Source organism: Spermophilus citellus, assembly GCF_964194105.1.
Source record: "Spermophilus citellus genome assembly, chromosome: 4".
Lineage (NCBI taxonomy): Eukaryota > Metazoa > Chordata > Mammalia > Rodentia > Sciuridae > Spermophilus > Spermophilus citellus.
In genome coordinates this window covers 154,002,204-154,025,978 of record NC_138185.1, presented here as the reverse complement: position 1 = coordinate 154,025,978, position 23,775 = coordinate 154,002,204, and the positions used below count along the sequence as shown (strand labels likewise).

Genomic DNA, 23,775 nt, shown 5'->3' with positions numbered 1-23,775 from the left:
CCAAGAAAAGCGTCCAAACCATCCAACCAAAACGCAAGTACTCTCCCGTGCCCTTCCATCCCTGTCCGGGTGGAAACAAACTTACACTGTTAAAACCTTAAAAGAGATGTGAATTTATTTTTTATTTTAAAGACATCACATCTCCCTACAAGATTAAGATATTGGCTAAAATTCGAGGGACTCATCTTCGACTGAAGCGCTCCTGACCTGACTGGTAACACTACTCGTGTTTATTAGGGATTATTTTCACTGTAGCTCCTGAAGACCGTTAGGACCGTGGGATTAAGTAAATTAGTCTTCCAAAGAGCTTCAATAGATTCGGGTCGTAGGGAGAGTCAGTCAGGAATAGAGAGCGTTGGTTAAGCATACAGCCACGAAGTTAATTTTTAGTGGATTTCAGAATTCATTTATGGTACGGGATTTTTTCCCTAGATTTCCCCACGCTGTAAAGAATCTGCGTCAAAGAGTTTAAGTACTGTTTGACATCACCGCTCCCACGTGTTCTGTGCGATCCAGCGGCGGCGGCACCCTGACCCCGACCCTCAGCCCCCAGACTCCGCCTGCATTGCGGCCCCCCAGCCTCTTACCAGTCGGATGCGAGAGCCTGTGATTAAGTATGGTCTCTTTTCTCTGCCCTCAGAATCCTGGGCTCTCGGGTGGGGGGCGGAGGTCAGCTTCAGAACGGTGGCAGGGTCCCCGGAGAAAGCGGCAGCGATGTGTGTGGGCCGCGGGGGCTGCAGACCCCGGCAGCGCGTCGGGCCGGGTGCGGACCTACGCGGCGGCCTCGTCAGCCTGCCAGGGTGGGAAGCAGAGGCCCCGAGCCACCTCAAGCTCAGGTTTGGGGAGTCTGGGTCTTTTGCGGGGACAGAGAATTAGGCTGTAAGGTTTTCTGTGCCGCGACCTTGCGCTGACATGCTGGAGTCCCTCCTTTAACTGCAAAATCCTTTCTAGACTCCAGTCCTTTCTAGACTACCAGGGCTGTCTGCTCATTTTCGAAGACGCACTGCTTAGAGCCTTCCCTTTTCGCCTTGCTGTGTGTAGGCTTTAAAATAGATTAATCAAAGTAAAATATGTAGTCCGATGGAAAAGCTGCCTACTTTCATAGACGTCTAGACCTACGGGACAGCTCTGGAGAACATTTCACTTATTTTTGCATCTTGAGAGTTTCAGTAATTAACAACTATTATGTCAGTTACATTTTCCCCGTTAACATTGGTCTCTTTTGTTGAACCTATTTGTTCACAGTTTGCATAAGTGTAACAGTGTCAGAGCTGCCAGAGACCTTATGATCACTTAACTTCCATAATTTCTGGGTGAAACTTGGGTGTGAATGTGAAGGCGGGGGAGGGGGGGAACCTTATCTTGCCCCTCTTATCTCTAAGGCATTTATTAAGCAAAGACATTTATTAATATGACTTGAATAATTTGGATCTTAAAAATCCCTTTAAAAAAAAAAATAAAATAAAATAAAAAAAAAAAATCCCTTTAATGTCATCCTCCAGTGCCCAAGGCTCAGTTCTTGAAGCCAGTCTTTCCAGTCTGAAAACAGTATGATTATCTCTCAAAACTGCTCTGGTTAACAATGAGTTATCATTGTTAGGGTCATTAGAGTTATTGTTGGACAACCTAAATCTGACTAAAATAACTTCCTAAATCTGCTACAAATAATTTAAAGGGTCATGTGATACCTATTAGGTTATATTAAACAAGTTAGTAAAAACAGTTTAGACATTGACCTCAAAGACACTGATAGCTCTGATACAAAAAAAAAGGGGGGGGTCAGAAGGGCGTTTTCCCCCCTTTTTCCTTTTTTTAATATGTATTTGCTTTTTCTTTCCCACGCTTTCTCCAAGCATATATAGATAAAATTTTTCTGCTGAACCATTTGCAAGTAAGTTGCAAACATGAACTTTAACCACAATTTATTCAGCATGTGTCTCCTTAAGGACATCGTATTACACAACATCAATAAATTATCATACTTGATAACATTCAAATTTCTCAATTATCCAGGAAGTGTTTAATGTTTCTTTGATCAGGTTCCAATCAAAGTTCACACACTATGTATAGTTCTCAACACTCTTCAGTCTCTTAATCTACATCAACCTTTTCTTTATTGCATTTTTTTAAAAGACCAGCCCAGTTTTCTTCAGTTATTGCATATTGTGGATTTTCCTGATTATTCCCTAATGATCAAAGAGCATTTTTTTTAAAAAAGAATGCCACATAAGTAATGTTCTGTGCCTTAGTGGGTCCCATCATAAAATACCTAATGCCACGACTCAATGTATGTGGTGCTAGGTTTAATTACTTGGTTAATATGACTAGTAACTATGATCTTTCCAACATGAAGGAGTACTTTTCTTTCTGTGATATGTAACCTATGGAGCTGCTTTAAGATCATAGATATATCCTGTTCCTCAACTACTTGTCACTCAGTGGTTTTATATGATCTTTGCCTGAACCGTAAGATGCCAATTACCAGTACCAATCCTCAAAGACCAGGAGCAATTATATTGATAGGGCCAAGGACATCAGAAGAATCATTTATTGTAAACTAAGTTTGAGCAGAATTAGGATTTGGCTTCAAAGTTGGTACAAATCTGCATATGATTTTTAAAAAGAAATGGAAGGTATCTCCCATCATGTCCTGGTTAATTTATTTTATTTAGTATTATACATTTCTGGAAATTGTTATGTGATGATATTCACCCGAAATAAAATTTTTCTGGGCCTTTGAAATCTCTTTTGTTCTTTGCTAAATGGATTTCCTTTCTGAGAAGGAAAGGAAAATAATTTAGGGAAGTTACTAGGTGCATTAAGAAGAGATAATAGACATGGTTAATAAATGTGAAAAAATGTAAGCAAAAATAACAGTTGCTGAAGAAAGGGTCTGAAGAGCTTACAGCATGTTTGTCTATTTGGAGAATATATTTTAGATAAATGGTATTCTAAATAACAGCTTATTGGAAACATAGGTCTTAAGGTGTAAGAGGGAAAACACTGCTTAAAGTTTGAACAACACCTTAGTTAGGCCCCTACTGTTGCAGTTACTGTTTGTAAAGTGGTCTCTTATAAATGTAGACATTTCTAAACTTTCCCTCCCAGGGTTATTAGAAGAATCATATAAGATGTAATAATATGTAGGATGACATTAAGTATGCTAAAGAATTGTAGTCTCAGAATAGAGGGGAAGAGGGGTATTGGGGGGATGTAGCTCAGTGGTAGAGTGCATGCTGGCATGCATAATGCCCTGGGTTTGATCCCCATTACAGCAAGAAGGAAAAATACCTGATGTATCATTTAACTTGGTAATAAAAAAGAAGAAGCTTTTTAAAAAATAACATTGCCACAGAACTTTAGATTTCATCAGAAAGACTGTTAGAGCTCCAAAGGGCCTCGGCAGTCATACTATAACACCCTAATTTTTCAGGTAAGAAATCAGGCCTCACTGGAGACAGACGTTCAAGCAAAGGCTGGACAACCACTTTTCCAGAACAAAAAGGAAACTCATGCATCAGAAAAGGTTTGAGCTTGATGACTGATAAGATCTCCCTTTACTATTAAGTTCGCTGGTTCTATAATATATATCGTTTGGCACAAAACTAAACATTGCTATCATCATTCATAAGAGGTAAGCTAGAGTTCTATCCTTTCTCTCCTACACCAGCTTTCAGGGATTTAGCCTGACACTAACTCCTGATTGGATATTTGCCTCTAGAATTAAAAGCCTTTTCTGTAAGAAAAGAAACAAAGAATCAATTAAAAAGACAGCCACATTGCTGCTCTCACCATCAGCAGTTTTGTGTGGCTATTGGTCTTTGTCAGTCAGTGTACCTCAGGATTAACAATGAATGGTGAAAGATTTAGAAGACCTTACACTATAGAGTGAATCTGAAAATCATTCATTTGAGCATCTCCACTGTTTCCTAGGAATAGTTGTCTGTGGTTAGTTTCATCATAATCTTGATAATAATAACACTACAGAGAATAAATAAGCTATGGAGATTTAGGCAGAGTTAAGAAAACTGCTGGGGCTGGAGTTGTAGCTCAGTGGTACATCGCTTGCCTAGCATGTGTGAGGCATGGGTTCGATTCTTAGTACCGCATATAAATAAATGAATAAAATAACGGTCCATCAACATCTTAAAAAAAAAAAAAGGAAAATTGCTGGTTGGGGGTGGGGTGGAAATTGCTGACTATTAGCTGATATTGAGTTTAAGTGTAGGCCCAGGAAATGTTTAAAAAAATAAAATACATAATCAAATGATTCTAGGAAAAACTCATAATGTTAGCAGTGATCTTTCAGTATAATCAGTAGATTATATTACTTTTATAGTATAATAAACTTTTTTTTAAAGGGGGAGACTGTTTAAGGAATGTACATTAAAAGACAACTAAAACAAACCACAAGGGCGGGGGTTGTGGCTCAGTGGTAGAGCACTTGCCTAGCATGTGTGAGGCACTGGGTTCAATCCTTAGCACCACATAAAAATAAGTAAATAAATAAAATAAAGGTATTGTGTCCATCTATGACTAAAAAAAAAATTTCAAAAAAGAAATTCATACCAGTATCATTTGGGGTGTTCCTCATCTATATCTTGCCAAAGACTTCCCAATGATATCCATCATTTGTCATCATGAATTGCATAGTAAGGGGGTTGGGAGGACTGACAGCACAGTGTACCTGTCTCTGAAATTTACAGAACATTTAAAAATTTCATATGTTCTCTATCTCTAACTTCTGGATGAAAAAATCAATAAACATGAATTTTAACCTGAGAGAATACAGGGATAGGAATAAGAGACCTAGATTATTGTTAGTCATCGTGTAAATTTTCTAAGACTTTAATTCTAAGGAAATCAGATCTCTCTTTTTTTTTTTTTTTTTTTTTGGTGTGGAAAATCTAGTTTGCTTCATGTCCTAGATACAGTGAGAAAGCTCAGGTCAGGTGGATGGCCTTTTGTACTTTGAGCCAGATTCCTGCTGGTAAAGCAAGTTCCTTAATACATATTTTATTGTCCTTGTATTTTTTAAGTTCCCACAAAAAAGTTTCATGTCATACTAATTTCATAAAGTCGTCTTACCATTTCTTGGATCTTTTCCAGACTGTTTTTTGAGTGGGAATCCAAAAGAAGTCTAACTTGGAATTCTACCCACCCACTTCAGTACAAAAGTTAGAGATAGAGAACATATAAAGTTTTTAAATGTTCTGTAAATTTCAGAGACAGGTACACTGAACTGAAGGTGAATCCAGGGGCGTTTTACCATTGAGCTACAACCTCAATCTCAGCCCCCTTTTTGATTTTTTTGAGACAGGATCTTGCTAAGTTGCTCAAGCTAGCCTCAAATTTGTGATCCTTCTGCCTCTGCTTTCCATGTAACTGGGATTATAGGCTTCACCACCACTCTAGCCCAATTTGGATCTCTTGCTAACAACATTTACCTTGCTGCATCTTGTTTGGGGGCACGGATTATAATACTGTGCAATCTCTCTCTCTAAAATTAAACTCTTGATTCTGAGATCATTGTAAATTCATATGCAGCTATAAGAAATAATATAGAGATCTTATGCTCTTTACCCAGTTTTCCATAATGGTAACACTGTATAAAACTGGAGTACAATATCTCATCCAGGATATGGATATTGATACAGTCAAGATTCAGAACATTCCATCATAAAGCTTTTTCATGTTACCTTTTTTGAAGCAACACTCCAGTCTCACCCCCTTCCCCTTAACCATTGGCACCCACTAATATGGACTTCATTTATTTAATTCTGTCATTTCAAAATGTTACATAAATGGAATTATACAGTATGTAACCTTTTCGGATTGACTTTCACTCAGCATCATTCTCCAAGCTGCTGTATGTATTCATGCCTCTTTTTTGTTGCTGAATAGTATTCCATAGTATAGATAGAAGTTTGTTTAGCCAAATACTCAGTAAAGAACATCTGAGTTGTTCCCATTTTCAACTGTTATAAAGTTTCTATAAATAACCAGGGACAGATTTTTGTATGAATATAAGCTTGCATTTCTCTAAACTAAATGCCTAGGAACAGAATTGTAGAGTGAATGATAAGTAATTATTATGCTTAAATTCTGGGGACTGAACCCAGGGATTCTGTATCACTGAGCTACATCTACAGTGTCAGCCCTCTCTCTCCCTCCCTACATATATATATATATGTATATATATATATATACGTATATATATATATATATACGTATATATATATATATACATATATATATATTTTTTTTTTTTTTTTTGAGACAGGGTCTTGGTAAAATACCTAAGCTGAGATTACAGGTGTGCACCACCATGCCTGCCTTGTGGTTATCTTTTTGTCCTCTTAATAGTATCTTTTACAAAGCAAGTTTTTAGTATTGCTGAAATCAGATTTAATCAAAATTTTCCTCTTACAGATTATGCTTTTGATGTTATCTAGCAGTAATGTCTGAGGAGTTCTCATAGTTTTCTAAAAATTTTAATAATTTTATATTTCAAGTCCCTAATCCATTTTGAATTGATTTTTATATAAGGTGACAGACTTAATTCAAGGTTAAAATTACCCTAAGTCTACATATCAGTCTTGGGAAAAATGACATCCTTACTCTTTCAAGCAGTAGTGCACTCGCCTGGCATGCGTGCAGCCCGGGTTCGATTCTCAATACCACATACAAACAAAGATGTTATGTCCGCTGAAAAAACTAAAAAATAAATATTAAAAAATTCTCTCTCTCTCTCTTAAAAAAAAAAAAAGACTTCTAATCTGTGAATACATGACACGTCTGTTTATTATGTCTTAATTATTAGCATTTTATACATAAACATACTTTTATCCATATCGTTTTTGGGGTTTTTTTTTAGTAATTGTCATTGGTGTTATAATTTCAGTGTGCGATTATATTCATTGCTAACATACAGAAATGCAGTTTTTTGTTGTTGTTTTGTTTTCAGTGCTAGGGTTTAAACTTAGGGTCTTACACATGCTAGGCAAGCACCTACCACTAAGATATATCCCGGTCCTCTCTTCTTTCTTTCTCCTTTGAGACAGAAATATCTCTCAAGTTGCCAGAGGCTGACCTCTAATTTGCAATTCACCTACCTCAGCCTCCTTAGTAGCTGGGATGACAGGTGTGCACCATCCCACCCAACTATTGCTGTGTTTGATGCATACATATTAAGGATTGCTATATCTCTTGATAAATTGGTCTATATGTCCTTTTTTATTTTATTATTATTTTTAGTTGTAGATGGACACAATACCATTTATTTATTTATCTATTTATTTTTATGTGGTGCTGAGGATTGAACCTAGTGCCTCACACTAGCTGGGCAAGCACTCTACCACTGAGCTTCAACTCCAACCCCTATGTGTCTCTGTCTTTAATAATTTTCTTTGTTCTAAAACCTACTTTCTTTGATATTAGCTATTCCTGCTTTCTTTGTTTTTTTGTAACATCATGAGTATTTATTCCTTGTTAACAAATATATTTTAAACATTTAATTAAATTCATTTATTTTAATTGAAATTCACTTAAATTACAACTAGAATAGCTTTGTTTCTTTTTTTTATTTTTTGTTATTTTTAGATATACATGAGAGTAGAGTATATTTTGACATGTCATACAAACATGGAGTAATAATTTCCCATTCTTGTGGTCGTACATGATGTGGAGTTACTCTGGTCATATACGAACATAGGAAAGTGATGTCCAATTTATTCTACTGTCTTTCCTATTCCTATCCCCCCTCTCTTTCCTTCATTCCCCTTTGTCTAATCTAAAGTCCTGCTTTCTTGTGATTGTATAACTTTTCCTATCCTTTTGTCTTTAACCTGTGTGTATCATTAAATATGAAGACTTTCTTGTAGACCATTTATACCTGGATGATATTTTTTAATCCACTCCCAGTCTGTCTTTTAACTGGTATATTTAGATTGTTTTTTTTTTCCCATCTACTAGGGGTTTAAACCTGTTACTTTTTGTTTTTGTTTTTGTTTCTTTTCCTGCAGTCCTGTGATCCATTTTGATTTACCTACAGTTTTCTGAATGAATATCTGTACTGAGTATTTAACCCAGGAGTACTTTATCACTGAGCTACAGCCCCAGCTCTATTTATTTTCTATTTTGAGACAGGGTCTGACTAAGTTGCTGAGGGTCTCAATAAATTGCTAAGGCTGGCCTTGAACTTGTGATCCTTCTGCCTCCCAAGTTGCTAGGATTTACTGGCATGCACACTGCACCCAGCTATTGCATACATATATTTAGAACCACCTTAAATGGTCTTGTGATTTTTGCTATAATTGATGAAAATAAGATAGGAAACTCAAGAAGAGAAGGAAAATGTATTATACTGAACTTTTTTTTATTACTGTATTTTTCTTCTTTATGTCCCAGCATTACTTTTATTGTTTTCTGTTTAAAATCTTTAAACATTATTTCAGGCAGATTTGTGGACAAAAAATTCTTATTAGTTTTCCTTCATTTGAGAATGTCTTGGTTTCTTCTTCATCTCTGAAGGATACTTTCATTAAATACATTTGTCTGGTTTGACCATTCTTTTCTTTTAGCACTTGAAAAATTTTGTTCCTCTTCCTCTGGCCTCCATAGTTTCTGATGAGAAATGTACTATTATCCTGATTAGTTTTTACCTATAGAAAGATGTTGTATTTCATTCGCTGCTTTCAGATTTTTTTGGTTTTTAAATTTTGATGTGGATTTCATTGGGTTTATGCTGTTTGGGATTCATTCAACTTCTTGAATTTTAGGTTTATGTCTTTTGCTGAATTTTGGAATGCTTTCAGGCATTCCTAGCTGGGAAAGACTGGAGTACCTCATTACTGTTCCCCAGTGGCCTCTACTGATACCACAGTAGGGCATATGGCCTAATCTTCATGGGGCAGTAATGCAAGTCCTGAATCTCAAGTAGACCTTCTTTGATACTATCCCAGAGGAAAGAAATTGGGATGGAAGCTAGTCTCCCTGTCTGGTTTCCACTGACACTTGGTGTTAGTTGTGGGATGGGGGTCTTTTTACTGCCTGGCAGGATGAATGACCCTTTCCCTAACCAGCCTTTTCTAGCAGCACTACAGTGTAGGTGTTGGAGCACCTCATTACATTCCTTGTAGATGGAAATCTAGGCTTCCCAGTTGGCCTAAGCTGATGTGTGAAGGGATAAAAGTGACAGTTTTTTCTGTGGACTTTGCTAGGTATATAGTGGTTACTGCCTAAATTTAGTCTTCTGTCTTGCAATTTTGGTTAGAGACCAAGCTTTTGGTGTGTGGTGGGTTTTTTTTTTTCCTGCCCCCATTTGCAGGTGGCCAGCTTCTTCAGCTTTTAAGTCTATATAAAGAACTAAAAAATACAGAAAATTTACCCCTGTGTTTCTGAGTGCAAGGTCCTAACCAGTCTGCTACTTTCCATCCACCTCTCAAAAGTCTTCTTATATTTGCTTTACATATAATGTAGGATTTTTAGTTGTACATGTTAAAGGAATGAGGAAAGGCACAGCTGCGCCATCTTCCTGGAAGCACATGTCCTAAACAATATCACTGCATGATATACATATGGAATCCTGTTTCTTTAACTGGGTAGTGGTGTTTTATAGCAGCCATAAAAATGCATCTTGTCTCAGAAGCATAGTGTCAGAAGCTAGTTTCATAACTACCACTGTCTTCAGTACATTCACCAAGTGTTTACTGAATGAACATATACCAATTAATTAATTAGAATCATAACTGCCAAGATTCTAAACTGTAAGTTTGATGATGATAATGGAAGATGATTAAATAGGCTTGGATTTCTGTGCAAGCCTATTTGGAGGGGTTGGAATCTATGTTTGATCATTTACATACAACTAATGGATAGTACCTTACCTGGAACATATGGTGATATAGCAATATCTGAAAAATGGTTACCTTCAATTAATTCTTGGTGTTTATCCAAGTAGTTTCTACAGTAAAATATATATACATATTGTTTATAACACTGTGAAATAAAATAAAGAGCATTCTTGTTAACTTGCAAGGCGTTTATGGAACACTAGTTGCCTAAACTTTGGGCTCACTTAAAATTTCTACTAAGTGTTTGTTCAACAGCAGATAAAAAGGGATTTGGAAGGGTTGTCTGTCTTGTTACTAAACCCAAAGTTCTTTGATATACACAGTTACACCTTTTATTAATCATTACTCCAAAGAAAACTATGAGCTATAACATCTAAAATGAGATTAGCATACCAAATAGAAAAGAACTGATGCTTTCCCTTGCTTATGACTTTTAAAATATCAGTAATTATCACAAATATTCGGGATAAGGAAAAAAGAGGAGGGAAAAGTAAATACAGAAGGGGGGAAATTATATACATGGTTGGGAGTGGTTAAAGTGAAATTAACATTGATTATATGTTTTACTAAAAATGAGAATGTTAATTTTTTGATAGTAGAGTCATATGCTTTGCCTTAAACTTTAATTTCCTAGTTTTTGTGCTTTTCAAGGCAACTAAATAATTGACGATCCAATAAGAAACATATATACATACAGTTTATCTTTTCTGCTTTGTTTATTAGGGAACTCAAAGCTGAATATAACGCATAACATTACAGTGTATGTGATCAGTAGTTGCTTAGTCTTCCTTTTACATGATGTTTAATTTCTGTTTTAAACAGCTTTATTTTATATAAACCTTTCATATGATATGCTCAAACTTTTTAGAACTAGCTAGAATACAGTAAATAAACAATATACACATTCTTGAATCTAGATTAACTGAAGTCCTACATTTAGGATATGTGTAAACCTCAGTAATTTAGAAAGTTTTTTTTTTTTTCCTTTCTGTTGCCCCCAAGTTATATTAGAAGTTTCTAGTAAGTCTTTGTGATTGCCCTTTATGAACTCCAGAATGTATAACTTCAGAAATTTTCCTTTAGCATCTTCTGGAATTCTGAGTATCTTTCTTGAGCATTGTTGATTTAAAAGTGAGTGGTGTTTGTTAAGAATTAATTGAAACTTCACATTTACATACAGTAAAAGAATCATTAGCAGCTCAGGTCAGAGTTAAATTGTCAACCAGTGGAATAATTAAGAAATTTTAAGAAGACACTAGAGTTCAGAGCAAACTGTCTTAAAGCTGTAGATTTAGGTAAGACAAGAACTGAATTCCAGAGCTAACATTAGAAATTTTCACTGTAAATTGTGAGGTTCTGTTGTCATTAATGATCTGTGAGATTGGGGATGACATATAATTTATGTACACAGTTGGAAATTTATAAAATATGAACAATGATTATCTAACTCTTGACCTAACTTAAAAAAAAAAATGTAGATTGACCTTTTTTTTTTTTTTAAATCAGGTGACTAATAAACATACCAAAAGAATATGGCTGCACAAATACCAGAATCTGATCAGATAAAACAGGTAAGGTATTATAATTAAGGGAACAGGATTTGGGGGGAACAAAACGTAAAGCACTACTGGATGCAACCAGGTTAGTCAGAGATTTCACAAAATAAGTGTTGTATTTCATCTCTAAGAACAGATATTATATGAAGGATTTTTTGTTTTTGTTTTTGAGACAGGGTCTCATTATGTTACCCATGTTGGTCTCCAGCTTCTGGGCTCAAGTGATCTGGCTCAGCCTCCCAAGTAACTGGGACAATAGGCATGTACACCTGGCTACTGCACCTGGTTCTGAGTGTGTGTGTGTGTGTGTGTGTGTGTGTGTGTGTGTGTGTGTATTACTGGTGATTGAACCCGGGGCTTCACACATTTTAGTCAATCACCAAGCTATATCCCTACCCCTTTCTGTTTTGAGACAGGGTTTCACTAAGTTACCCAGGCTGGCCTTGAACTTGTGATCCTCCTGACTCATCTTCCTGGGTAGCTGGGATTACAGGAATGTACCACCACAGCTGACTACATTTATATTTTTATTCTGGTCAATATTCAGACAGCAAAAATGTAGAAGTAAACAATATTTTATAGATCATATTACACCTATTTAAGTTAGCAAGAGAATCTATGGTTTCAAGTGTGACAAAATATTTTGTTTAAATACAAAATATTGGTAAAGTTTCGAAGCATCTTTGTTGCAAAAACTGAGTATTAAAGAACTTTCTATTTTAGTTTAGGGAATTCCTTGGAACCTACAATAAACTTACAGAAACCTGCTTTTTGGACTGTGTAAAAGACTTTACAACAAGAGAAGTAAAACCTGAAGAGGTATGAAAAGTGTTGCTCACTAAATTTCTCTAAGTTTGTCATAACAATAGGATGCCCCTAAGCATTTCACTTGTTCCTACTTACTACAGGAATTTGGGCTGCCTTTTATGTGCCTTTTATGAGCCACTGCTTGGAGGAACTGAAGCTGCCAAGGATCTATGAGCATAGAATGTTTCATGATGCCAAATTTAATGTGAAAGTCACATTGTACCAAGACAGACCTTTTTAGAGAAGATACTTGGGGTTGCTGAGTTACTGTTCTACCACAAAGATTCTCAATAATTACCTTTCAGTAGAGATGGCCTGGCTAAAGAAACAATACAGCCTTTCTGTGTCCCTGACAACTCAGGTTGGCATTGGAAAAAGCAAAGCTTAAATGTGGTGGTTCATATTGCATAGGTGGGTTCTGAACCCCAATCCTATTAGAAGTCTTAACTTTTAATATCCTCATTAAAACATTTATATTGGTAACATTCATGACAAGAACTTAACATATAACCAGCCATCAATAAGTACTTCTTAAATAACTGACATTTTAGGAGAGATGCTAATGTAATATTCTTGTTAAGAAGTAAAAAGGTTGAGAATTTAAAATGTTGAGAATGGGGTTTCTTATTAAAAAAGGAACAAACCTGCTACTAAGTATATATTCACTAAGAGGATAGGAATTTGGGCTTTCAGTTAATATTAAAATATACTGACAAAAAAATCTAGTTCAGAAGCTTCATAAAGACAAGGACCTATCAGTGTTCTTAATGCCTACAAACTGGTAGGCATTTAGTATATGTTAATTCTTATATCAACAATTTAAAGCTATGGTCACTTGCTACCCATTTGTGCTACTTAGTTCACCAATATTTAAAGAAAAGCAAAGTTCCTACTGGTTGTTCTTTTAGAATATGTACATTTTTTAAAACTGATATTTTCGCATTGCTTCTTGGATCTTCCCTTTTCTAGATCACCTGTTCAGAACATTGCTTACAGAAATATTTAAAAATGACACAAAGAATATCCATGAGATTTCAAGAATATCATATTCAGCAGAATGAAGCCCTGGCAGCCAAAGCAGGACTCCTTGGTCAACCACGATAAAGAGAAATCCTGATGGATGGACTTTCAATGAAAGATTGCCAACAGCTGTTGCACTGGAAATGAGGATTCATGTGATGGAATCCCCTGAAAGCGGTAGGCACCATGTAAAACCACCTGTCGTGACTCTTTGGCAATGGAAACCAATGAAGAAACAACATCGCTGTTCACCAAGAATAATAAAAAGGAAGATCTTATTGTTCAGAGAAAATAATAAGATACATTTGTTGAGGCCTTAAGATTCTGCAGCTTGGTCCTTTGATTAGAAAAATAAACCATTGTTTCTTCCATTGTGACTGTTAATTTTAAAGCAAAATATGTGTCCAATCATGTATGAGATAGAAAAATTTTTATTCTAAAAGTGAAATAAATGGAAATATCACTAAGCAGTTGTTTATGCTATATAGAACCATAGTTTTCTGACTGGACTGTGGATACGTTGAAATGTTTTTCAATCAGGATCATCCATCCTCCAAGCATTCCTGTTCATTCATTTCTGCCTCAAGTTGCTGGTAAATACATAAAACAGTTACTTGCTAATCATTTCAATTCATGATCCTTTTCTTGCCTCCCTTACTTTGCCAGGATGGGCATCATACATTCTTATCCTAGCTACATTTTCATATATCTTCAGGAAACATTCCAAGACTAGCTTGAGTTTAGTGGAATCTGAACTGTTGTGTATCTTGTTCAAAAGCCGAGAGTCCAACATGAATGATTCTGAATCTAACCAACAATATATACTTTATTGCAGGTCTTGACATGGGATCAGTAGATAAAAAAGTGAACTAGAATTAAAGTAGTATCTTGAGATTTATCCTGAAACAGCCCAGTATTTTCAGGAAATTCTAGTTGATACAGAAATATACCAAAGAGTTTGGTAAATGTAAGAGAACTAATATCTTAATCAATTGGCTTATAAATTGATTTTGTTACCAATATAAACTTGTATTTAAGGGAACACTAACTGGCCTAAATGTTTAAATTTACCAAAGTGATTTATATGTTTTATCATGTTTGTGGGAAGTAAAGTAATACTGTTTGTTCAGCTTTAAAGCAGAAATGCTGAAACAAGTATAATAACAAAATAATGTATTTCAGGGCTGGGGCTGGGGCTCAGTAGTAGAGTGCTCACCTAGCATGCATGAGGCACTGGGTTGGATCCTCAGCACCACATAAAAATAAAATAAAGATATTGTACCCACCTATAACTAAAAAATAAATACTAAAAAAATATGTAATTCATTATAGTCAAAACATGAAAAACAGGCTGGCTTCATCTTAAAGCAAAGGAAACAAACAAAACTTCAGATATTTTACTCTTAAACTTCAGGCAATTCACTCACGTACTTTGCTATTTCTATGTAATCACATGGTTATTTACTGTGTATATTTCACAAAGATAGTTAAAAATGTGCTCACCTGGCAAATAAGGGGGATTTTTTGCAACAGCATCTCAAATACCTGAGGAGGGAGTGTATGTCTGAAAACCTTCAGAAGTTCCCGTGGTTGCCCACACAATAAAAGGGCATTGCTAAGATGTTGAACTCCCATTCTACAGTCCCCTGAAACACATTAAGTTTTCAGCAAACTATTAATGTACTTCAAAATACACATTCTACAAACTACTAACAAAAGCAATTTGGATTTTAAAACATCAATAATATTTAGACAAGTTCCATGAAGAATAGAGTTCAAGTGTGAGGAGAAATATTGAGTGTCACAATGTTAAAGCTGCAATAGGAATAATTTTGTGAGGCAAACTATAACAAGTGTCCTCTTTCTGTTGGAAGTGCATTCTTATATTGTATATGTAAGGGATGGATGATGAGTATTGTAATGTTGTGATCTTTTATTAATGAGTTATCTGTGTGACGGGTGAAATATTAAAATATGAAATATAATGTTCCTGCTAAACCTGAAGTCTTAACCTCCAGACATTCTGATTTAATTGTTTTAGGATTTGATGGAGATTTAAATTAAACTTTTTAAAAACAGATCCTATTAAAGACTTCAAGCAAGATTCAGCATAACATGAAGTAATATCTAGAGGGAAAAGAATAAGAGATTTATAAACTCTAATGTATAAGTAGTTGTTTTTAAATGCATTAAGGAAGATTGGCTTATATTCGAAGATTGGAAAGTAACCGTAGTATTTCTGTTCAAGTCAGAACATGGAACAACTTGGTTTCACTCTCTTGTTCCACTTTTAGGAAATGCAAAGATCAGTGAACTGACTTAAGGTTTCAAAATTATTTTTATGCCACAGTTAGGAATAGAAGCTAGGGCTGGGGATGTGGCTCAAGTGGTAGCGCGCTCGCCTGGCATGCGGCCTGGCCTGGGTTCGATCCTCAGCACCACATACCAACAAAGATGTTGTGTCTGCCGAGAACTAAAAAATAAATATTAAAAATTCTCTCTCTCTTGGGCTGGGGATGTGGCTCAAGCGGTAGCGCGCTCGCCTGGTATGCATGCAGCCCGGGTTCGATCCTCAGCACCACATACAAACAAAGATGTTGTGTCCGCCGAGAACTAGAAAATAAATATTAAAAAAAAAAAAAAAAAGGAATAGAAGCTAAATTTGACCTCTGAAGGCAGTATGCTGCCTGTCTTCAGGTATTATATAATCCTAAGGAATGAAATTTGACACACTTCATACAACTTGGAAACTTAAAAATACATTTCCCTACAGTTATAATAATAGATTCCCACTAACTGAAACAAATTTTCCATTTATTGGTTGAAATAAATGATCATATAGAAACTACACAAAGCATATTCATGTAAAAATACATTCCCAAGAAGCTTAAACTGAAAGACCACAAAGACATGACCTGACGTAGATACAAGCAATATGTAGGTTGCAAGACAAGTTTTGTGCCTTTCCAGATATTTAATTTTACATTTCCAACATTAGAAATTTCCATTAAGGCTTTTATTATTTATAACAATATAGCTTTATGGAGGTGATGCATTAAATCAAATTCTTCGATTGTATTGAGTTTTTAACCAAAAAAGCTGGGTGTGGTAGTGTAGGGCTGTAATCCCAGCATCCTGGGAGGCAGAGGCAGGAGAATATCAAGTCAGAGGCCAGCCTCAGCAACTTGGCAAGGCTCTGTCTCAAAAAATTATAAAAAATGGGTAGAGGATGTCACTCAGTGGTAAAGCACCCCTGGGTTCAATCGCCAATACCACAAGAAAAAACATACAGTACCTGCTCTCAAGATTGAGGTACTAATAGAATACAAAAACAATTTGGTCAATTAAGTCAACCAGCCAATAAATTAAATTACACCAGCTCCCCAGAAGTACCAATCAAAATTTCTGGCTCCATAGACATCCACAATTAAAATAGTTGGAGAACTGTAAAGCATCCTTAATCTGAAAATTCATAATGCTCCAAAATTGAAAACTTTTTTTTTTAATAGTACTGGGGACTGAACCCAGAGGTGCTTCACCACTGAATTACATCACCAGCCCTTTTTTTGCTTTTATTTTGAAGAGTTGCCACAGCTGGTCTCAGACTTAAAGTCCTCCTGCCTCAGCCTCCCAGGTAGCTGGGATTACAGGCATGCTCCACTTCACCCAGCCAAAATCAAGTTACTTTTGACCGCCAACATAAGGCCACAAGTGGAAAATTCCACACCTAACTCCATGTAGCAGGTCACATTTCAAATGCTGGTGCACTAAAAATTTTGTATATAATTACTTTTAGGCTATGCATAAGGTGTATATGGGATAAATGAATTCCATTTTTTTTTTACTTAAGTCCTATCCCTAAGACATTTTGTTATGTATAAGTATATATTCCACAGTTAGAACCTGGTCCCAAGAATTCTGGATAAGGGGTACTCAACCTGCATGTTCTATCTGACAGCAAAGTAATGAAAATTGGAGTTAGTGGCTGAAAAAATGGGAAAAGTTGAGAAAACTGCAAAAAGCTGGGCGAAAATTTACCACTAGAACACTTGTTCTATAGGGCTGGGTTGTGGCTCAGCAGTAGAGCACTCACCTAACATGTGGGGCCCTGGGTTTGATCCTCAGCATCACATAGAATGGATAAATAAAAAAAAAAAAAAAAAAAAAGGTATTGTGTCCAACTACAACTAAAAAATAAATATTTAAAAAAAAAAAAGAACACTTGTTCTAACTTTGAGTTTATACTGTATTAACCTAGGGAGATTTAAAAAATGGTGATGCCAGAATCCCACCTCCAGAGACTGATTTAATCAGTTTGGGGTTTGAAGATACTTAAACTAGCAGCCAAAATTGCAAACTACATTATACAGAAGTATATAATATAATCTTAAAGAGTCAATCACTTTAGGGATCACAGAGAGGGACAAAATTGTAAAACAAACAATTGCAATTTTTGTTCTAATAACATCAATAACTTATCCACCTCTAAATCTAACTAAATTATTACATGGTAGCCCTTGAACATAAAGAGGAATAAAATATGATCAAATAAGTAGTTGTGTGTTGCTTAATATGGAGGATACTTTTGTTTTTCCCCTGAGCTGCTGGGGATCAAATCCAAGGCCTCATGCATGCTAGGCAAGCATGTACCACTGAGCCACATCTCCAATCCTAAGGGGATACATTCTGAAAAATGCATCACCATTAGACTACTGCATCACTGTGTAAAATACAAAAATAATACAATTAGTGAAAAATACGGTGTAGTTAACACCAAGTTAGAAAATATAGCCTACTACATACCTAGCTATGTAGTACATACCATTATACCAGCAGTCATGGTTGACTTAAACATCATTATGTGGACCATGAATTATGAATTTTTTTCTCTCAAGTTATAATTCTAATTTTCTTTCCCTACATCTATCATACTATAATAACAGTTAAAGCTGAAAGGTTTTATATATTTTAATTGCCCCTATATTCAGGAAGTATCCATATCTAGAGAGGAATTGAGATTTTATGAGCCCACACACACAATTTAAGAAAAGGTACATAAAGTTATAAATAAAAAAATTGTCAGTGGGTTTTGGGAAAGGGCTATGTAAATGAAAGTCTTAAGCTTTATTACCTTGTGTAAAAGTCACTCCTGTTTATATTATTTAAGTCATACCTGTAATCCCAGTTACTTGGGAGGCTGAGGTAGCAAGACTATAATTTTAAAGCCATCCTGAACAATTTAGCAAGACCCTGTCTCAAATTTAAAAGGGTGCCAGATGAGGTAGTGCATGCCTATAATCCCAGTGATGGGAGGCTGAGGCAGAAGGATTCCAAGTTCAAAACCAGCCTTGGCAACTTAGTGAGGTCCTACGCAACTTAATGAGACCCTGTCTCAAAACATAAAAAAAAGGCTGGGGGATGGCTCAGTGGCACAGCACCCCTTGGTTCAACCCCTGGTGCAAAGAAAAAAAAAGTCATTTTGAAAATTCATATATTGAGAATTGTACATAAAAATAAATGAGACATACATGGCTTTGTTTCCCTGCCTGTCTACTTCTCAGACTAGAACATAAACTTGAACACTAATTATTATAGTGTGATTGGGGGGAGGTGTTAGTGTAATGAAGTGAAAATGCTGGGCAATTTAACTGCAACAAGCTGATTAACCCATCTAGCTAGCTATTTGACATACAAATCCTAATCAATAATATTTCCTGAACATAAATTATCATAAATAACTCACAAAGGAATGTTTACATTCTTACCTCTAGATAGCCAAAGTTCTCCCATCTGTATCTCTTGAAAAAAACGTTCTTGTAGTTTTTCATTTGGTGCTGGATCCCAAAACTGAAAGATTTTTAAAATGTTTTAACAATGAGTAAAGATTGTAAAGTATATGGTTACTGATCAAAATTGATTTTTATTTAAAAAAACTTGAACCTAGTCTCTAAATCCAACGTATGAGAAATGCAGTTCTTCTTTATAGTATTCAAATCAATTTCCTAAAATGGAGTTGTAATTTCAAATGATAAAAATACACAGCAATGTATCAAAGTAGGTTGAGATGCTTGCAATAACTCTTATCCATATTTTATCTTAACTACTAAATCCACAGCAGAAATACTACTACAATGAGTATAACAAAGGTAGCTTTGTATGTTGCAATATTATTTTCTTGCCTGGATCAACAGTGACTATTGATTATATTGCAATTATTTTTCTGGCCTGTGGGGTCACTTTGGTCATTTGGTTGATGTCTGTTCAGGTAGCAGTAACTCTCTAGTAAGGGAGGCAAGAAGCTATAGTAAGGATTCTGTACTCACAGGCTCACAAGGACATGGTGAGGGGTTGGCAGGCAGTTGGTGACTATTAGAAGGATGCTTTGGTTTGCTGCAGCCTGGTTCATTAAGGTAAGCATGGCCATAAGATGGCATCATCATTGGTACCGAACCTAGGGCTGGTGTTTCAAGGCAAACCCTGGCCCAGAAATAGCAACTACACTACCAGTTACTTCACTTTTAGTCTTTTATATCCAGAGGATTTAGGTAATTGTTTTCCCCAAGAATAATATTTTTTAAATGGGATGACCTTGGAGAGAGGTCACCTTTTAAGCTTTTATCAGCAAACATGCTAAGGATCAGTAACACCTACAGCACTGCAAAAATAAAAATAAAAGTCTAAAATACCTGGTTGCCCATAAGAATTCCTTGGGCCACCCCTGACATACTGAAACAGAATTGCTGGTGCTAGGATTAGAATATCTGCATATTTTAACAAATAATCCAGGTGAATCTAATAAGGATGGTCCATGGAACATACTTTCGGAAACAAAAGGTCCTGAGGTGAGAAGGAAGAAAAATTCTAGAAGAAATAGGAAAAGACATCTCTCTTCTGCCTGGGGGCTATTCATCAACAAAACAAGAAAAGTTTTTGCAAGATTATATGAAAGAACATTTGAAAAAGTCTGTTTCTGCATCTTCTTCACTGAAATAATGCAGATCTTCATTATTTCCCCTCCTGATTGCCAATGACTTATTTTCCTGCCTTCAACTTCTCTCCTCCTCTCCAATCTCCACAATGGCACCAGACTAACCTTCTTTAAAAAAGTAAAACAAGCTAGGCATGGTGGCACACACCTGTAATTCCAGTGATTTACATATGAGACCCTGTCTCAAAAAACAAAAAAGGCTGGGGCATGGCTCAGTGGTACAGCACTCCTTGGTTCCAACATATGAGAAATGCAGTTATTCTTTATATTATTCAAATTTTCTTTCTTTATATTATTCAAAAACTCATGGTGGCTTCCAGTTTGAGGCCAGCCTCAGCAATTTAGCAAGGACCTAAGCAACGTAGTGAGATTGTCTTGAAAATAAAAAAAATAAAAAGGACTGGGATGTAGCTCCAGAGGTAGAGAACTCCTGGGTTTGATCCCCAGTATGGGGGAAAAAAAGAGCAAAACAAGCTGGGTGCAGGGGCTACTCCCAGATACTCCGGAGGTTGAGGCAGGAGAATTTCAAGTTGAAGGCCAGCCTTGCCTCATTCCATCCCTTAGCAATTTAGCAAGACAGTCTCAAAATAAAAAATAAAAAGGGATAGGGGTATAACTTAGTGGTAAAGCACCCTTAGGACCAATCCCCCCCAAAATGTTTTTTCATCTCTTCTCTGAAAGTCATCATCATTGGTTATCCACTATAACAGAGAAAAGTTGAGACTTTACAGTTTGACATTCTAAGGCCTCCATTAGAAGATACCAAACTACCATTCAGCTATCTCTCCAGCACATCTTGAAGACTGCAATTTTAGTCTGTGCATTGACAAGCTGCTTCTTTCTGCCTATCATGAATAATATTCCATAAATATATGCCAAACAGTGCTGTAGACACAGAGGGAATGGACAGTTAAAAAAAAAAAAAAAAGCCCTCCTTGGTACAAAAAAATGAAAACCATTAAATAATCACACACACAAAGGTTCAAGGTCAACCATGAATAAGGGCACCGGAGGAGAAGAAGGACATGGAGCTATTCTAGACTCAGTCCCAAACAGGCTGGGAAAGGCATCTCTAATCCCACATCCAGTTCCTTAGACACTCCCAGCCAGTTTCCTTAACCAAGGCATCAGGGCCTTTATTTTGTAAATGACTCACTTCTAAACCTCAGAAGTCTGTGACTCCTGCTTCCCCCAGATCCTTTTATCTGTCCGCATGAACTATTCTTCCCAGTCTTCACTGACACCACTATAACTTAGAATTTTTATTACTTCTCACCTATACTACTGAAATAGCCTGTTCTCTTTCAAACCATCTAGTACACTCCTGCCTGATCAATCCAAGTATTTTTTTCTTTCCTCCTTAAAAAAAAAAAAAAAAATTCCTGCTCAGAAACTGCTCAGTAACTCCCTCCATTGAGTCTTTCCTTAACCTTGCCTTCAAGCCAGCCTTGCCTCTCATTCCGTCCCTACTCAGCTCATTCCATCCCTGACCTCACCTCCCACTCTTCCTCACTGTGGCTCCTTTGCCAAGCTGATTTACTGGATAAGTCTGGCAGATTCCCCACTTCGCATTATGCGCCCTTAGCTCCCTCCATCCTGAATGTTGGCCTCCCTGAACCCACAACCCAAATTCCTCCAATGCCATCTCCCAAACTTAATTCCTAGTTCAGTTCAATGGCATTTTTTTCTCCAAAGTCTTCTGCAGAAAAATTGCATTTATTTAAAGTAGCCATAGTAATATTCCCACTTCCACATATGCTTTTGGAACCTTTCCTATCAAGAGGAAGTTATTTCCTCTGCCTGGAATGAAGCAGGCCTCAATAATGCAAGAAATCCCCCAATGCATGCCCCTGTATGCTCTGGCACTCTTCCCCTCACTCTCTGTAACATTCTATGGTATGTCCTTGCTCGCCCCTGGGGACCCAGCCCAGCATACAATAAGGAATCTCAGGCCACATGAAGAGGACATGTTCAGGAGCTCAGGCCAAGAGTCCCAGGTAGAGGAACAGCAGACATCAACTGCCAAATGTGAGGGAGTGAGTCTTCACAGGATCCTAGCCAGGTGCCCTGGAGTCACCTGACCGAAGCTGAATGGAGCAGGAAAACACCCACCAGCCCTGCCTAAGTTAGAGATTCAGGTGCAAAGTAAGTGTTACTTTAAAGCAGAACAATAAGTAAACTGCACACCTTCCACGGTAATCCTACCCTGAAAATGATCTTTCCTCCTCTGAGCTCTTGGTGCATTTGTTGGCTCTCTCCACGGCCTTGCTTTGGGGGTTATTGTTATTCCCCTATTGCAGATCCCTGCCCCGCCTAGGAGAATGCCTCATACCTAAGAGGCTCTCAAACAGGTGTTGACTGACTGAAAGAAAGAATGCGGGTGGAGGGCTGGGGTTGTGGCTCAGTGGTAGCGCGCCTGCCCAGCATGTGTGAGGCACTGGGTTCAATCTTCAGCACCATAAAATAAGTTAAGTAAAATAAAGGCATTGGGTCCAGTCTACAACTAAAAGTACTTCTTAAAAATAAAGGTGAGCTTAATTCCTTAAGTTTGACACAAGAAGCCTAAGAAGGCTCAGTGGCACTTTTACAGCTGATGGGAGTTAACTGGAGCTGAGCCAATCACCGAGATGACTGCAATGGTTATCTTTTAAAGTGACAAATCAAATTCTCTCCTAGAGAGACGAAGATGCTTTCTGCAACCAGCTGGAAGACTGGCCCTTCGAGGCGGGCTCTGGAAGTTGGTATCACGAGGCCTCGGCGCCTTTTCAGCGGGACGTGCAGGTCTGGGCTCTGGGCCGGCCACGGCGCCTTCTCCCTCTTCAATTAAAAGAAGCGCGTGGCCCTACAGTGTCACAGCTGCCGTTTTATAACCCCTCGGTGTCCTCCTGCCCTTCCTCCCCTCGGTTCTGTAAGAAATTAAAAACTAAACGTCCGGCCGCGGCACGAGTGGATGGGGACGCGGCGCGGCCGACGGCGCCAGCCCGGGCTCCGACGCTCTTCACCTGCGCGCAGGGCTCCACGGCCCTCGGCCGCTGGGCTCTTCTCTCTGCGAACACAACGCAGCACGTGCTGGCGGGGTGTGCGAGGCCGGCGTGGGGCCCCGGGGCCCTAGGCCCAGCTCGCCCCGGCCCGCCCGGCGCCCACCCCGCGGCCGCTCTGCCCCTCCGGCGGCGCCTCGGCCTCCGGCGCACTCACTGTCCCGCAGGCGGCGCTTGAACTCGGGGTCGCCACGCCGCTTCCGGTCGAAGTAAACACAGTAGCAGAGGAAGGCGACGGCGCCGCCGGCCGCCAGGGCCCCCAGGAGGCCGAGGAAGGAGCGGACGCACGGCATCGGCCGCGGGGTTCGCGAGCCAGGCGTTGGGCGCGCGCCGGGCGGTGGAGGGGTGTCGGCCCGACCCGACCCGGGGCCTCCGTGCGCCCAGATGCAGGCGCGCCCAGCGGCGCGTTGACTCCTTGCAGTTAGGCTTGTGGACTGATGAGGAAACCGGGGGTCTTAGAGGATGAGTGTGCGAGGCCCCCACAGCCAGCGAGTAGCAGAGCTGCCTTCCAA

The 23,775-nt window shown here is 37.9% G+C and overlaps 2 protein-coding genes across 7 annotated transcripts; one reads left to right on the top strand and one right to left on the bottom strand.

The window, feature by feature from the left end:
* The first annotated feature begins 76 nt into the window (after window positions 1-76).
* TIMM9 (translocase of inner mitochondrial membrane 9) lies at window positions 77-13,704 on the top strand. Of its 3 annotated transcripts, none has more exons than XM_081289320.1 (6): window positions 77-214; window positions 433-614; window positions 3,434-3,526; window positions 11,361-11,425; window positions 12,134-12,229; window positions 13,187-13,704. In XM_081289320.1, exons 4-6 carry the CDS (start codon window positions 11,387-11,389, stop codon window positions 13,319-13,321), a joined length of 270 nt encoding a protein of 89 aa, XP_081145446.1. In that variant the 5' UTR covers window positions 77-214; window positions 433-614; window positions 3,434-3,526; window positions 11,361-11,386; the 3' UTR covers window positions 13,322-13,704. The 3 variants fall into 3 exon arrangements, with proteins under 3 accessions (XP_081145446.1, XP_081145447.1, XP_081145448.1); XM_081289321.1 differs by having other exon boundaries at window positions 82-214; window positions 3,434-3,634; XM_081289322.1 differs by lacking the exon at window positions 3,434-3,526 and having other exon boundaries at window positions 82-214.
* Window positions 13,705-13,715: 11 nt separating this feature from the next.
* On the bottom strand, window positions 13,716-23,625 carry TOMM20L (translocase of outer mitochondrial membrane 20 like). 4 transcript variants are annotated; one of them, XM_081289318.1, is made up of 5 exons: window positions 23,421-23,625; window positions 23,228-23,271; window positions 19,003-19,084; window positions 14,741-14,883; window positions 13,716-13,827 (listed from the first exon to the last, which is right to left on the bottom strand). In XM_081289318.1, the coding sequence occupies exons 1-5, from the start codon at window positions 23,554-23,556 to the stop codon at window positions 13,780-13,782; spliced, it is 453 nt and encodes a 150-aa protein (XP_081145444.1). In that variant the 5' UTR covers window positions 23,557-23,625; the 3' UTR covers window positions 13,716-13,779. The 4 variants fall into 4 exon arrangements, 3 of the variants coding, with proteins under 3 accessions (XP_081145444.1, XP_081145445.1, XP_081145443.1); XR_014021387.1 differs by having other exon boundaries at window positions 23,228-23,625; XM_081289319.1 differs by lacking the exon at window positions 23,228-23,271 and having other exon boundaries at window positions 23,380-23,625.
* Window positions 23,626-23,775: the final 150 nt, after the last annotated feature.